We start from the raw sequence: 14,689 nt of genomic DNA, 5'->3' as shown, positions 1-14,689 counted from the left end.
AACGACAAATGATGTCCGATATTGATTTCCATCGCAAGTACATATCAAGTTAGGAAACAAAACAGAGAGGCCGATTTTTAGTGAAGTCATGTGTGCTTAAAGACTGTTTCGTTTTTCATTTTCTTGAATATGTAAATATGTATTTTAAATATAAACCACTGTGTTAATTTGATATGATTAATTTATTTCAAGCCAATATGTTGTTGTTTGTACGTGCGTGCCCTGATGTTTGACTAACTGGCAGTGCTGTGACGAGACCTTTTATTTCCCGAATGGTGACAGAATTTGTCCACGCTTTGGACTCGACTGGTGATTTGTGACTTGTGTGTCGTGGCGCGTCGCGCTGAAGGAGTGACCGCGCTTCTGGAGTTTGCATGATGCCATTCAAGCCGTTTGGGGAAGTCTTTCCGGATTGTTTTTTCCAACAAAGTGTTTTATTCCGCCGAGCGTGAAATTGCTGCTTATTGTCATGACTTCAAGTCAAATGTAATAATGCCATTTTGTCATTGTGCTAAAATGAAGATAAATATTATATTTAAATATATTTGCTAACCTACATTGTGTTGACTGGGCCTCTTTTTTTGTACTTAAGCATAATTACATTCAGTACAGTGGTGGGAGGGACAGCGCCAGTGAAATGCGGGCTCCCTCTAGTGGTGCATGAAAAAAATTACTGTCTGCGATACTTTTTAGTTGAGAATGAAAAAGTATCTATCCATTGTGTGAACCGCTTACCGCCTCTATTGAAACGAAATATCTATTTTTAGATGAGCAGGATAAAAAAACGTTGTTAAATCTCCTGACCTTATCGCACCTTTGTCGAAAATGTCATCAGGTCAAAATGTGATGAAAAATGCTTCCTTGTGAACACAGCAAACCAGCGTCATTGCAAAAATGACAAATTGTTATCCTAATAACATAAATGTCTCAGTCATGTTTGAATGTTTTCGCAAAACAAAACAAAAAAAATCAATCAAACAACAGCCTCGATTCAAGCTTTCCAGATTACTGTGTGGATGACCGACAAGCTACACAGAAATCAAGAAAAAAAAACACATTTTAAAAATTGCATGTGGTTAATTTTTATTGACGTGACCTTACATCAGAAATAACTTTCGCAATTATGTAAAGTAAAAAATATTCAAATGGCTTCAAACTAAGAAATCAAAACATTTAAAACAAACCTACTCAGAAATCCAGTAATGATAAAAATATTCAGCTAGGAATACATAGCATCTATAGATGGATATTTAACATGTATATGACAAATTAGAATATAAATCAAGTTAATACGATAAGGTAATAAATAATAGAACGTAGTACAATTAATGTGAGTGTAAGTTGTGCATTGCATTTTTGTGTCCGAACAGAGGCAAGTTGATGGCCTTTTGTTCAAACTTTTAGGACTTCTTTTCAATATAGATTTTTTTTTTGGAGTGGGGGGGGGGGCGTGTCCAAGGTGGTCTAGGTGAACTTCCGGATGAATCGCAGTTTGAGGTAAGCGATGACGAGGAAGCACGTAGTCATGAGCCCGAGGGCCACGTGGTTCTGCCAGAAGCCCCAAGCCGAGTATTCCACGCCTTGGTCGTCCAAAAAGTCTTCTCCTTTGCAACTGGGCAAATATCCCAAAACAAAGGACACTCAGGAAAATATTTTTCACATTCCCTAAACTCCAACCACAAAGGTAAGCGCATACAAGGTGCATTCCCGACGATTAAATTGCTTAGTCTGCTGTTTTTTTTTTTTTTTAATGATTCCTTTCAAGACCTTTGAAAAAGACTTTGGGAAGCGGATGTTAATAGTCCTTTCCTTGTGTGTAGTATTAAAAACTTTTGGTGTGGTTGTTGTGTCGTCCTGAGTGCAGCCTTGGATGTGATGGCAGGTGCTGACGTCATAATCAACTGACGTAAAAGACGTTAGCAGTTTTTTTAGTGTATGAGCGATTGAAAAACATTTGAAAGTTTGATTTCTGTCGATGATGGTGCTGCACGGTGATATAAGATTACAATATAGGCTATATCAACTATATTTCACGAATTATGCATCGAATTCAAACTGTCGGAGCCTATTGGTTTTTTTTGCCTGAAGACAAACTCATTTAAAAATGAGCAATGGCTCCGCCTGGTGGCCATTTCTTTATGTACAGGCCAGCATGGAATCTCATGTGTGCGCAGGCTCATCAACATGTTTTGTTGATTGGAACAGGTGCGCTTGTTAAGAAAAATTTTGCCACCTCGCCTGTGGGTTACTTTATTGAAGCTGTGACAGCGGATTTATTTTAGATAGTCGTGTGGGAGGAAAGAAAATGAAGTAATCTAAAGGTAAGACATACAGCGAGCCTTTCATGGCTACAGTTCTTACATTGTTCCCGGTGGCAGGCTGCTGCTGTTGAGGCCGCGGCAGAAGTCCAACCCGTAGAACTCGTTCACCTGAAGAGCCTGGAGACCCAGAATGAATTTGTGGCGCATATGTGCGCTTACTCAAATGAAGGCATCGGGACTCTTCTTGGTTCTTGAAGACTCTTCACTTTTCATATGAGAGTTGAGTTTTTTGTTTTTGATCAAAATATAAAATAATTTAAATTGAATAATTTAACATTCAACTTTTTTTGCTTAACTAACCTGGATGATTGAGAATAAACCGACATTTATATGATAGGTGGTGTATGGATGTCTGACTTACACCAAGCCCATAGCGTGGTATGCTCAAGTATTTCAGCCAAGCCAGCCAGCTAACGATGGAAGGAAGATTGACCAGCAAGCCTGCAAAGATCTGAAAGCACCCAACCGATATTGTGGCCGTTTATCTGTTTCCGTGCTTGAAGACGACTGGTGCGAGCGTCACCATCATGAAGACACAGGCGATGGTCATGAAGATGTTGGCGATGGCCACCACCGTCTGGTCGGCAGAGATGGCCAGCGCCATGGCCGTGGCGGTGTACGCCACCAGAGTCACGGTGAACATGAAGAGGAAGAACGCCTCCGCCGTCGGCTTCAGGCCTGCACCAAATTCATACACGTTTTTTTTTTTTTAAGTTCTTTATCTACGACTTTGGCTTACCATTTAATTTAGGGGGCGGGGAAGCAACTGTTGTATACTGAAGAAAACAAGATGAGCAAAGCCAGACATTTGGCTGATGAATGGCCTACCAATCATAAAGTAGGCCACACAGCTGAAGACAATTGCAGGGATGGTCCTCAGCGTGAGAATGTCGGAGAGGATCTTTGACAGGAAGTAGACAGACACCCGGTAGTAGCCGCTGATGTACTCATGACTGCATCGATAGAGAGTGAGAGAGCGTCACACATGCACATTTTCATGCATTTACGTGTTCTTCTGCATCAAACGCACATGAAGAGTTTCCTCTCTGCGATGAAGAGCTCGGCCGACGACAAGGAGCTGAAACACTGGTTGACAGTGATGAAGAAGAGGGCGCCGAACCTGGAAACGCACCAACAATGGGATACAATTTCACCCGGAACCTGTTACTATTTCTTACAGCAATGGAGAGCGTGGAGAAAAGAGCACAGGCCGGACAGAAGCAAAGGGTCGACGTCAGTGCTTCATCTTCATCATTTGAATCCCTGGCAATGACCAGGAGACGGTGGCTGGGAGTGGCAGAGTTGAAGCTACTGAGATACTTTTGGGTGTGACCATGATGGATGTAATCAAGAAAGGGGTACCTTAGAGGGAGAGCACAGATTGGAATGTTTGCGAGCAAAGCTCAAGGCGCTAGACGGAAATCGTTTGGACATGTGACGACTGGAGGCAATGGATACGATTTCTGACAGAGGATACTGGAAACCGATGGAGAGAGGAAGGAAGGTGGTAAAGAGATAGAAGAGGACGATTGCCCGCTGTGATCCCTGATCCCAAATGAAAAGAAGAGAATATAACCTGTTTTGGATCCCGCTCTGGTCTTCCTGGACATTGAAGAAAATGGCTCCGACGACCAGAGCCAGGAACAACGTAACTGCGACCTAAACAAGAAGTGCCTCAGCCGCAGTTCTTCTCATTCCCACTTGTTGCTTGCGGTTAAGGCTTTCTCACCTGAGCAATGGAGGTCTGCGGGTTGAGCAGGAGGTTGCGGAATGTCCTCTTCAGCACCCAGCGGAACTGCGTCAGGAAGCTGGTATTGTAGGTGATGGTTCTGGAGAGAATCGAGTGGCTCGTCTTCTTCCCTTGAATGATTCTCTCTAACGGAAGACGGTGAGTTTTTCTTTCTATTTCTGCTTCTTTTTGTGAGTCTTTGCTGTGATGTTTTTGTCCCTACCCAACTCTGCTTTGGTCTGCTTGAAGTCAGAACAGTTTCTGTATTCCTCCACCAGTTTGTCCTCGATTCCCTGCCTGGATTTCAACACAGAGTCCGAATCTAGGAGTAGGATTAGAGGTAGTGACACAAAACTGAACACACAGAACGTAATCTCGCGGCACACCTTCTCCGTCTACGCTGCGGACGGCAATTGCCGTGGAGTCCCCGTTGATCACATCCAGGAAGAAGTCTGCCGGGTTGTTGTGAGGTTCACAAACATACCCTGAGAAAGGAAGTTCAGATGTGAGACCTCAGAAAAGATACTCAGATAAGAGTAGATAACAGTGGTTCCCCTCCTACCGATTTCCGAAAAGTAGTCCAGTGCGCCGTGTGCCGGGCCGTGGTACACCTGAGTGAGTAGTTGAACAGTGTCAGAAGTCACTCGAGCACAATTAACCTCAGTGGTGCAAGAGACCTGTCTGCCGTTGACGAGCAGGGTGAGGCTGTCAAAGAGGCGATAGATGGAGTAGCGAGGCTGATGAATGGACAGGATGATGGTGCGCCCGCTCTTGGCCATCCTGCAGACATGAAAATGAGGCAGAAAATCATCGGAGAAAAAAAAAAAAAATAATTTTAAATGAAAATGAACAAAAGCATTAAAACAAAATACATACCTTTGGCTTACCACAGTATTTAGAAAATAAAACATGAACAAGGTTTATTCATTTAATTTTTTTCACGTTTGGCGGGCTGGATGTGGCCCCCGGGCCGTAGTTTGCCCACACCTGCTCTAGAACCTCTTGTGACTCGTCTGTGTCTCCATTTCAATCTAAACGGCAAGTGACAGAACCTGGGTTCTTTTGTAGGTTAGGGTTAGTGTGTGGTTGAGTTGGTTTTCTTAAATACAGAAAAGGAGGGGTGAGGTTCTTGATTTGTTCAGTGAGTAAAGTGTCTTGAAATAATTTTAGTTCTGGTGCTATATGAATCATATTGACTTGACTTCATCCATTATCTGTACCGCTTGTCCTCACAAGGGTTGCGGAGGGTGCTGGAGCCTACCCCAGCTGTCTTGGGGCAGTAGGCGGGCGACACCCTAAACTGGTTGCCAGCCAATCGCAGGGCACACAAAGATGAACAACCATCAGCGCTCACGCTCATACTTTAGAGCAGGGGTCTTCAATCCTGTTCCTCGAGGGCCGGTGTCCTGGCCGTTTTCCACCTCTCCCTGGTGCAACACTCCTGAGCGATCGTTATCTAGCTTCTGCAGACCTTGCTGATTATCTGATCATTTCAATCAGCTGTGTTGCAGCAGGGAGAGATGGAAAACCTGCAGGACACCGCCCCTCGAGGAACAGGATTGAGGACCCCTGCTTTAGAGTGTCCAATCAACCTGTCAGGCATGTTTTTGGAATGTGGGAAGAAACCAGAGTACCCGGAGGAAACCCACGCAGGCACGGGGAGAACATGCAAACTTCACACAGGAAGGCCGGAGCCGGGATCGAACCCACGACCTCTGCACTGTGAGGCCATCATGCTAACCAGTCGTCCACCGTGCCGCCTTGACTTGTTTTCTGTTGATGTGTGCGCATGCACCTTTTTAGCAGCATCAGCACAGAGTTGGCAGTGCAGGCATCCAAACCGGTCGTGGGTTCATCCAGGAAGAGAACGGGCGGGTTGATGATGAGCTCCATGCCAATGTTGGTGCGCTTCCGCTCGCCCCCAGAGATGCCGCGAATCAGCTGTGTTCCCACCTGCGCATTATGGGGACGTTAGTACACAAGCTGACACTCTCGTCTCCCGTTTTCCAAGTCTCACCCGAGAGTCGGCCACGCGGGTCAGTCCAAGCTCCTGGATCAGTTGTTCTACTTTCTGCTCCTTGACGGCTTGAGAAACGCTCGATGGGAGTCGGAGTGCTGCTGAGAACCTGAAGTTCTCTCTGACGGTCAGGGTTCCCATCACCACGTCATCCTGTGACCGCAAGTAAATGTTGTTGACCATGAGAATGAGGAAAAAAAATAAATCTGTGTGGTGCACGGTGCGGAATATTGTTTTAAATGCATGAACCATTTGCGGTGGAAAGTACAAGCAAGCTACTGGAACTAGAATTCCAGTCCTGCTGAGTTTCTAAGTTGCAATGAGGTCAAAGGTTTCGACTATTTTTTTTATTCGCCCCTAAAAGTCACTCGGTTTCCTGTTCCTGTAGCGAATTAGCTCACCTGTACCACATATCCCGACAGACATTTAAAATTGGGCGGCTGAGGGGCGCCGTCAATGAGGACTTCACCGGACAGACCTGCAGGATCTTTCCTGGCCGCCAAAACATCCAGGAACCTTCAAGCCCCAAAACAAACGTGACATCACATGATGATGATGAATTTGATTTCTGGACTTTTTTCTTTTGTTGATTTACGGCACTCACGATGACTTTCCACTTCCGGTTGCTCCCATGATGGCGTTGAGGCCTGGCTTCATGATCCCACTGCGCAGGGAAGCAAATCTTTTTGACGGTATCAAGCAATGATTAAAAAAATAACCTCAGAAAGTGAGCTCTGCTGAATGAGCTGTCCGCACGTGTTTATTGATTTGAACTGGCCTTCACCTTCAGCTTGGATTGGTCAATGATTACATGAGCTGGATAGTAAAACATCGGAGATACAAACACACCAGGTGTGGCCTTTGTTCAGACACGATATTCACGACACTCTCTACGCTTCTCACCAAAGCTATGATCTTTTGTCATCTAAAAAATAATGACAAGGATACTCGATAAGGAACGCCCGACATTTTGCGTGGACTGAAACTTCTCTGTTTCGTTTTGGAACCATTTGTTTATTGGTTAAAGCCCAGCTCATTGTTGCGCGTGTCGAACAAAGCACGCTTCCTTCCTGGTCCTCCAGCACGTACACCGATTCTCGCTTCCCAGTTCAAAAGAGTTTCTCACTTGAGGTCAATGAGGATCTCTTTGGTGGTCTTCTTCTTCCTCCAGCACAAACATCCTGCGGCCTGTGTCACCTTGTAGTGAATGTTGTGGAAGCTGACCGTGGCGCCTTGTTGCGGCGGACCGGCACACTGAAGACCAAAAAGCGCACAAAAGCAGACTTGAAGCTTGTTTCTTGATATTACGGCGTTGGGATAAGGTACCTGGTCTTTGACGGCATTTCTCTGCTGCGGTTCCATCCTTCCTTGATCGCCCTCCTACAAAATGCAAAACGGATTAATTTGGTAATCGCCACGATATCGGTGCGGAAGAACGGCCGACTGCCAACAAGCAAAGTCGCAGAAATGTACGAGCACCTTTCATCCAGTTCAAATTAATTTGGAATGACGTGTAACTTTTCTGGGAGTTGACAGTTGTCGGTGTTGGCATTGAAGTTGTAGCGTGCGTTATGTCATAATCGTGTAAAGTGGCACACCAATAATAACGATCTTTTTGCATGTCCGATTCAGGATGACCGAGCTCCATCACTCAAGTTCTTGTGGGCGACTTCCCCGAAGCCGACTTTTCAAAGCAAGAGCTGAACAATCTGCGCCTGCCGCGAGCGTGCTAACATCTCAAAGTCCTTGATCTGTGGAGGAGTTACACAGAGCTTTTCAAAGCCTTCCTTATTTGACCTCTGACCTCCTTCGTTTCACTCCACTACTGTGCTCATTTTAAAACTTAAAACGCGCGTTGGTATTCACTTTGTAAATGGTAAAGAAGAAGAAAAAGGGATCACTCACCGTGCGCGGCAACAATCAGGCTCCGGCTGTCATCCAAACTCAAAGCGCTGCTGCACTGCAGGAACGATTGCATGTGTGTGCTGTTCACATCAATGGGAGTTTTTTTTTTTTTTTTTTTTTACTGCCGTGCGCAGCCCGTTTTTATAACTGAAGGTGTGAGCCGCGTTCCTGATAGCTACGGTGTGCAGGTGTCTTGCTCATTTTCTACACCCGAGTAAAAAAAAGAGTAACAGAATTTCACCGCATGAGACTGATGACGAAAGATAATTCTGTTAACGTAGCAAACATTGTGAAGAGTAATTGTTTGTTGCACTTTCTGCGAGCTGTTTTGGTTGCAAATGTGGAGATGTGTTTCTGTTGTGTCGTGAAAAGCGGCTGTCTCGCCCCATATGGTGTTCCACAGGGTTCTGTTTTGGGGACCCTGGTGTTTTCATTCTATTTGCTTTTTTTTTTTTTTTTTTTTTTTTAATGAGAAGAAAGCATGGTGTGTGTTTTTTGTACATCGTACCCTTTTGGCTTGGGCACCCTGACAACGTATCCAAAGCGAACAATCTCAAACCTTTAAATTGGACCGAAATTGGTGCTTTTGGTAAATCCAGCTTTATATTTTTTTATTTTTTTTTTGTTATCTTTGGCAGCTGGCTCAACTAAAGCCTCTCCTTTCACAACAGCACTTACAAGCAGTAATCCATGCCTCGGTTACATCTCAGCTGTATTACTGTTAAATGTGTTTTATTTTGGATTCATCCAGTCCTCCCTCAAGCGTTTCCAGTTGGTCCAAAATGCTGCTGCTTTGACTGGTACTCGTAAGAGGGAGCACTCAACTCCTATTCTGGCTCTCGGTGTATTTTAGAGGTTTTTTTTGCCCGGTGTCTCAGGTCAGCAGACTGTGTATATACTGTATTTCTGGACTTTCCCCATTAGGCTGCTACCCCCGTGATCTCTGATAAGTGGAAGGAAATGGATGGATGGATTTTTTTTTTTTTTTTTAATCTGATAGTTGAGGACGGGAGTCTTCCCCTGCTGGTTCCTAGGATACTGTCTGTCATTCACACCTGAGGGGAATGCTTGCTGCGGCTGTGCATGTGTCACTTCCAACTGAAAGTGAAATGCAGGTACTGGAGTTGTTGTCAAATCATGCCTCTGGTTGGAACTTTTAACCTTCAGGACTTGAATTGATTTTATGAGCCTTCGCTGAATAGTATTTAATAAACATATAATGACTATCCTTTTAATAATTTTCACCTTTCAAATTCATTGGAAAACAGCAATAAAATGAACTTTGGATATTCAGTGGTTTCGTGAGGTAGAAATTCGATTTGTTCTGTGACCACACGGGTACCAAAAAAAAAAAAAACACTTAAATTATCTTTCCCCAGTGAAGTTAATGAAATGTCATGTTCGTCATTTTTCTTGAAGGTTAAAGACAATATCTACAGCATAAAAGGGTTGTAAAGCTGCCACTATTGATGCTAAGCATTCATGTCAGCAAAAACATTTTCCGTTAATATTAAGCTAGCGGGAGCTGTGTAATTCTCTTACGTTTCAACTGGGAGTAAAATTATACATTTTAAATTTAAATTTATTTTTTAAATTGTTGACTATTTGCCTAACAGCTGTATAATGTGAGATAAGTTATGAAAATTTGCAAAATGGGTTTCAATTGGCCACTGAGGAGCGGCAAAGCACAATTTAACATGAACAGTAGACGACCTTATAAATTTGGATCGTTCAAGTTCGTTTAATTTGAATCCCATTAAGACTCAAACAAATGCCTGCTATGTGATGTTTTCTTTAGCGAACGGTACACGACTTCTAAATTCTGCAAACCTATACGCACAAGTGTAAATGACATACGTGAAAAAGTTTGAAGCGCGTCAATCTGCAGGCCCACTCCTGTCGCCGTCAGCCGATGGGCCACCGCCAACGAGATGACGCCTGACACGACCAGCTGACTGGTTATTGTTCTGCCGTGCGTATCCGTGCTCTTCTTATTCGCTGGATGGATGTCGTTCTTCTGCCGGACGGCGTGGAGCGCGTGGGAGACGTTTGAGGGAAAAGCCTGGTGAGACTACTGCGACTGAGGAGCAATCATGTGGGAGGAGAACTTTGACAAGGAGCAGTAAGTCACCCATTTTTTTAGTTTTTTATAAATTGTGTCTCTGTCCCTGATTAAAAACTTGGAGTAGCAATGGAATACAAAGTCAATAAGTCGACAGTTTAATTGTGCTTCTCGATTTAATACGGCAATCCAATTCATTGTGCTGCTCCTCCTGGTGTGTTCGCCTTGGCCACCAGGAGGCAGTCTAATTGTCATCTTGATTATTATCTGCCAAACTGCTTGTTGTGAAATGAGTTGAGTTCAGTAAGTTTGTCGTTTTGTGTGCCTCCATATTGACCAGCGACGTGGGCCAGAACCTGGACTACTCGCCCGTGTCATGGCAGGAATATTTTGAGCAGATGGAGGACGTGAGCGTGGGCCAGGCTGACAGTCGAGACGTCTTTAGGGTTTACAAAGCGGGACACGAGGGTCCCCTGCTGGTTCTTCTGCATGGAGGAGGACATTCGGCCCTGTCCTGGGCCGTTTTTACCGTGAGTGTGACCTCAGGCCGCTGCGGGAAGCTGAGCTGAACAACTACATGATACTATTGAAGCAGGACTGTGCACGAGTTGACAACTGTGCTACTGATATTTTCTGACCTACAATTGTACGATTAAACATTTAGCGTTCATCGGAATGACTAGTAGCAGGCAGATATCAACTAGTGCACAGTTTTGCCTCAAATAACATGTTTACTTGTTTGCCGAATTGCTTATGGACTATTCGGCGCTCGAGTAGGTTATGGAATAAGTGGTTCAAAGGCTCGCCATTGGACGCGCCAGCGCGTCATGGACTGCCGACTCTTTTGTGCGTTGCAGATGGCCATTGCTGCTAGAGTAGGCTGCCAGGTGCTCGCCATGGACCTCAGGGGGCACGGTGAGTCTTACATGTCCATGTGCATACGTGCACCTCACATGTATTTTTTTTTTTTTGCATCGGTATAATGTAAAATCCAATGTTGAATTGTAAAAATATTCACTAGCCCCTGTCATAAAAAAGTGGATTCATTCTTTTTTTTGTCCTCCTGTCTAGGTGACACTCTGGTCCGCCAATCGGACGACTTCTCGACTCAAACCATGTCAAGGTAAGCACCAAGGTTATTGTAGTTAATAAAAAGCAACCAAATAATGACAATTACGGTGGAGACAAAACATTTATGTAAATTTAATAAAATTTAAAATGAGGGTGTTTAAAAAAAACAAAAAAAAAACCCTGTTGTTTTTAATCGTCCAAAACAGGGTTATGTATTTCTTAATTTGGCACCCAACAAGTGTCTCCTATTTTTAAAAAAATAATCATTTTAAAAGTAATAAAAAGTCAACTAAAACAAAGCAAAGTATAAAACAAATGCGCCGTTTTCTTATTAAAAATATTTTTTATTAAAATAATTTTTTTACATATTTTTTATCAAAAATATTTGTATTAAAATTATTATTGAGAATATTTTTATTAAAATTATTCAGAAATATTTTTTATTAAAATTATTAATTGTTTTATTAAAAATCATTTTAAACTGAATTTTGAACAAAAAAACAAAACTAACTATAATAATGAAAGAAAATCCCAAACTATTCCAACCCAGGTAAGTGCATACTCACAAAGCGGCCGCTCCGCTAACCAGATCCTAAGCCGACGTCCTATGCTACTCACAGCGATGTAGCGAACGTGGTCCGGGCCTGCCACGGCGAGATCCCTCCTCCCGTGGTCCTGATTGGCCACGGTGTGGGCGGGGCCATCGCCGTCCACGTGGCCAGCAACGCTCTGATGCCCACCGCCGTTGGACTTGTGGCCATTGACGTAGTGGAGGGTGAGGGCGTTGTTCACCTTTTATCGCGGATTTGCTTTCTTTGAAGTTGCAGGTTTATGCATATTTAAAAACATGGGAGCAACATTTTTAGACGTATTTTCGCCTGTTTTGTGCGGCTCGGTCTGAATTATCCCTGCGATGAATACGGGTTCTCCGTACGCTCGGCGGCTATTTGTCCATCCTGCAACGGACGCGGCAGGAAGTGCAATGGAGGCGCTTCACAGCATCCAGAACTTCCTGAAGGGGAGACCTAAATCCTTCAAGTCTTTGGACCACGCCATCGAGTGGAGGTGAGCCAACTTTGAACCGATTACGGTTAAAGACCCCGCCTCCATCGAGACCTTTTGCATTTCATCCTCTGTTAGCGTCAAGAGCGGACAAATTCGGAACCTGGAATCTGCCAGAGTGTCGATGGTTGGTCAGATCAAAAGGTTGGTTTTGCTTTTGATTGGCGGCTCCGCCGCTGGTTGCACGCAAGTTTGTGGCTGTGTGTCAGGTGTGAGGCGGAGGAGGTCGACGCCCTGGAGAGGGCCGGCCCAGCGAGGGATGATGCGGTGGAGGACCGGAATGAGGAATTCTACGACCGAAGTTACGTCGATGATGAGGAGAACGCCGCCACGGAGGCCGGCGGCGACGGAGAAGGCCAGGTATGGAGACGCGCATGCTTCCGTCTCACATTCACTATTATGAAATAAATCTGTATGTTGAGCTTTTGGGTGATATTTCAGTACTTTTTGCTTCTCCTAATTCCATTCTACTTGTTTTTGAATAAGTTTCTGCTGCATTCACACTTTGACATCATGAACCCAAGACGAAACGAGGTGACAATCCTTTGGCGCGTTTCTATAGAGCGTCTATAAATGGCGTGTAGACCTGTCCAAGTCCGAGAAGTACTGGGACGGCTGGTTTCGGGGAACTTCCAACCTTTTTTTGGCCTGCAACCTACCCAAACTCCTCCTGTTGGCAGGAATAGACCGGCTGGACCGAGACCTGACCATCGGTCAGATGCAAGGTGAGCCACTGTTTGCCATGCTGGGCACGACGTGAACCCGCTAATTGCTTCATCGGCAATGGCGATCAGTGGGTTTCTGATTTTATGTGAATACTAGTGAGGATCAGATTGTCTCTGTCTTTGGTGTCATCAAGATTCAAACTAACTCATGACAGTACAAAGTTTGAATCCAACCCCCAAAAAAATCATAGGCAACTTTTTAATTCCAATGGCATTTGAAGGGTAGCCCAAGCGTGTCCAACTTTGGTTTTCGAGGGCCCCTATCCACAATATTTCAGACGTCTCCTTCTCCTTAAATGGAGACATCTAAACCAAGCTGGATTGGGGCCCTCGAGTACCTGAGTCGGACATCCCTGTAGTAGGCATGACGCCAAAAAGTTAACGAAGCCCTGCTGTGGCCAAAGTAGACTCTCTCTTATTTTATGCCGCTTATGTATCTTCACTCCTGTTGCCATGGAGATCGCGACTTGCTGCTGTCTGTCAGTCAGACGCCCCGCCCATCAGCGTGTGAAGGAGGGCAGTGACAAATGGGGTGGCGTTGAGATTTAAAAATTCAAGGTGCCCTAAATAAGTATGTTTGTCTGCAGGTAAATTCATGATGCAGGTGCTGCCACCTTGTGGTCATGCAGTGCAAGAAGACCAACCGGACAAAGTAAGAAAAATAAAATGGTTTGAAAAGGAATACATGCGAATACTGGTAGAAATCAAGGCTGTTTCAATGTTGGCATAGAAGGCAGCCCACTTAGAACACTTTTTTTTTTAAAAGCTTAAATGCTCGCATAGGGAAATGTTTACCATCTTCCATGAAATATTGCTCATAAATAACTTTAATGATTATGTGAAGGTTGCTGACGCCGTGGCCGCGTTCCTGTTGCGACACAAGTTTGCGGAAGCCAGAAGAGAAACAAGGTAAAAATAACCAATGGAAATAGGAAGGAAAAGTGCGTTTGATCAGAGTAAAATGAAGAACGACTCATGGCTTTTCTTTTCATATTCTCTCCCCAGTCCAAACTCTTCTTTGAAATCCAATGGTAAGTCACATTCCACTCTTTTCTCACAAGTGAAGGATGCAGTGTGCACGTGGAGCCACTTAAGGAGCAGCTACAGCAAAAACATAAAAAAAAAAAACAACTCTATATACGCATTGCCTTTCAGAATAGCAAAAAGAACCAAACAGAAAGAGGATGGAGGGATCTGAATGCTTCAAACAACTCTAAACTTTATCTTCATCATTGATGTGACACCACTAAAAATTAAAATGGACTGTCAATTTGAATACTAGTAGCCAAGGCTGTTTTTTTTTCCTTCCTTTGTGGTGGTCAAAATGCATCGGTGGGGACTTTGAACCTTTTCTGCCGGTCCGTCATCCGTTCTTAGATATCGTTACGCAGCGTACTGGAAACTTTCTCAGACTCTTGTCAAATTCACAAATGAGCTTGGACCGGACTGTAGAGATGGCTGTATTGAATTGCACTTCATCCCTTTGCGCAAATTAAAACGCAACTTAAAATTCTTATTTTTGGCTCTCAATTGCTTCTTCACACAGCCTCGCGCATCGCTTCCGTGATTTTGCCCAATTCCAGTCTCGCGCTCGCTCTATGTTGAACTCTCTCTTAAAGGTCGAGTACGCACAGCAGCATTACAAAATTTAATTCTGATCAGAGTACAAGTATTTTAATTCATGCAGTACTTGACCCAGTTAGGGACGATTAGCCCCCCCCCCTCAAAAAAAAAAAATAAATTCTGTCTTTGCTTAGTCCAGTTCTTAATCATTTTCTTACGCCCCCCCTAGCAAGA

General features: G+C 44.1%; 2 protein-coding genes across 3 annotated transcripts; one reads left to right on the top strand and one right to left on the bottom strand.

Moving 5' to 3' along the window:
* Positions 1-1,066: 1,066 nt before the first annotated feature.
* LOC148338735 (broad substrate specificity ATP-binding cassette transporter ABCG2-like) lies at positions 1,067-8,023 on the bottom strand. The gene is made up of 19 exons (XM_088293668.1): positions 7,973-8,023; positions 7,394-7,447; positions 7,194-7,321; positions 6,672-6,731; positions 6,469-6,583; positions 6,068-6,220; positions 5,846-6,003; positions 4,728-4,830; positions 4,613-4,661; positions 4,437-4,535; positions 4,274-4,372; positions 4,051-4,196; positions 3,898-3,980; positions 3,352-3,441; positions 3,150-3,274; positions 2,845-2,999; positions 2,683-2,772; positions 2,362-2,438; positions 1,067-1,612 (listed from the first exon to the last, which is right to left on the bottom strand). Exons 2-19 carry the CDS (start codon positions 7,427-7,429, stop codon positions 1,465-1,467), a joined length of 1,914 nt encoding a protein of 637 aa, XP_088149794.1. The 5' UTR covers positions 7,430-7,447; positions 7,973-8,023; the 3' UTR covers positions 1,067-1,464.
* Positions 1,483-14,168, top strand: LOC148338734 (protein phosphatase methylesterase 1-like). 2 transcript variants are annotated; one of them, XM_088293669.1, is made up of 16 exons: positions 1,483-1,684; positions 4,041-4,209; positions 7,700-9,087; positions 9,861-10,037; positions 10,375-10,564; positions 10,892-10,949; positions 11,106-11,157; positions 11,726-11,880; positions 12,080-12,170; positions 12,246-12,311; positions 12,377-12,527; positions 12,730-12,892; positions 13,480-13,544; positions 13,737-13,801; positions 13,898-13,923; positions 14,048-14,168. In XM_088293669.1, the coding sequence occupies exons 4-16, from the start codon at positions 9,979-9,981 to the stop codon at positions 14,050-14,052; spliced, it is 1,146 nt and encodes a 381-aa protein (XP_088149795.1). In that variant the 5' UTR covers positions 1,483-1,684; positions 4,041-4,209; positions 7,700-9,087; positions 9,861-9,978; the 3' UTR covers positions 14,053-14,168. The 2 variants fall into 2 exon arrangements, with proteins under 2 accessions (XP_088149795.1, XP_088149796.1); XM_088293670.1 differs by having other exon boundaries at positions 1,487-1,684; positions 9,861-10,094.
* Positions 14,169-14,689: the final 521 nt, after the last annotated feature.

This window comes from Idiotropiscis lumnitzeri, chromosome 4 (genome assembly GCF_059441095.1).
Source record: "Idiotropiscis lumnitzeri isolate Australia: NSW breed Sydney's pygmy pipehorse chromosome 4, RoL_Ilum_1.0, whole genome shotgun sequence".
Taxonomy (NCBI): domain Eukaryota; kingdom Metazoa; phylum Chordata; class Actinopteri; order Syngnathiformes; family Syngnathidae; genus Idiotropiscis; species Idiotropiscis lumnitzeri.
The sequence above is the reverse complement of the archived record's forward strand: the minus strand, read 5'-3'. Positions and strand labels throughout refer to the sequence as shown.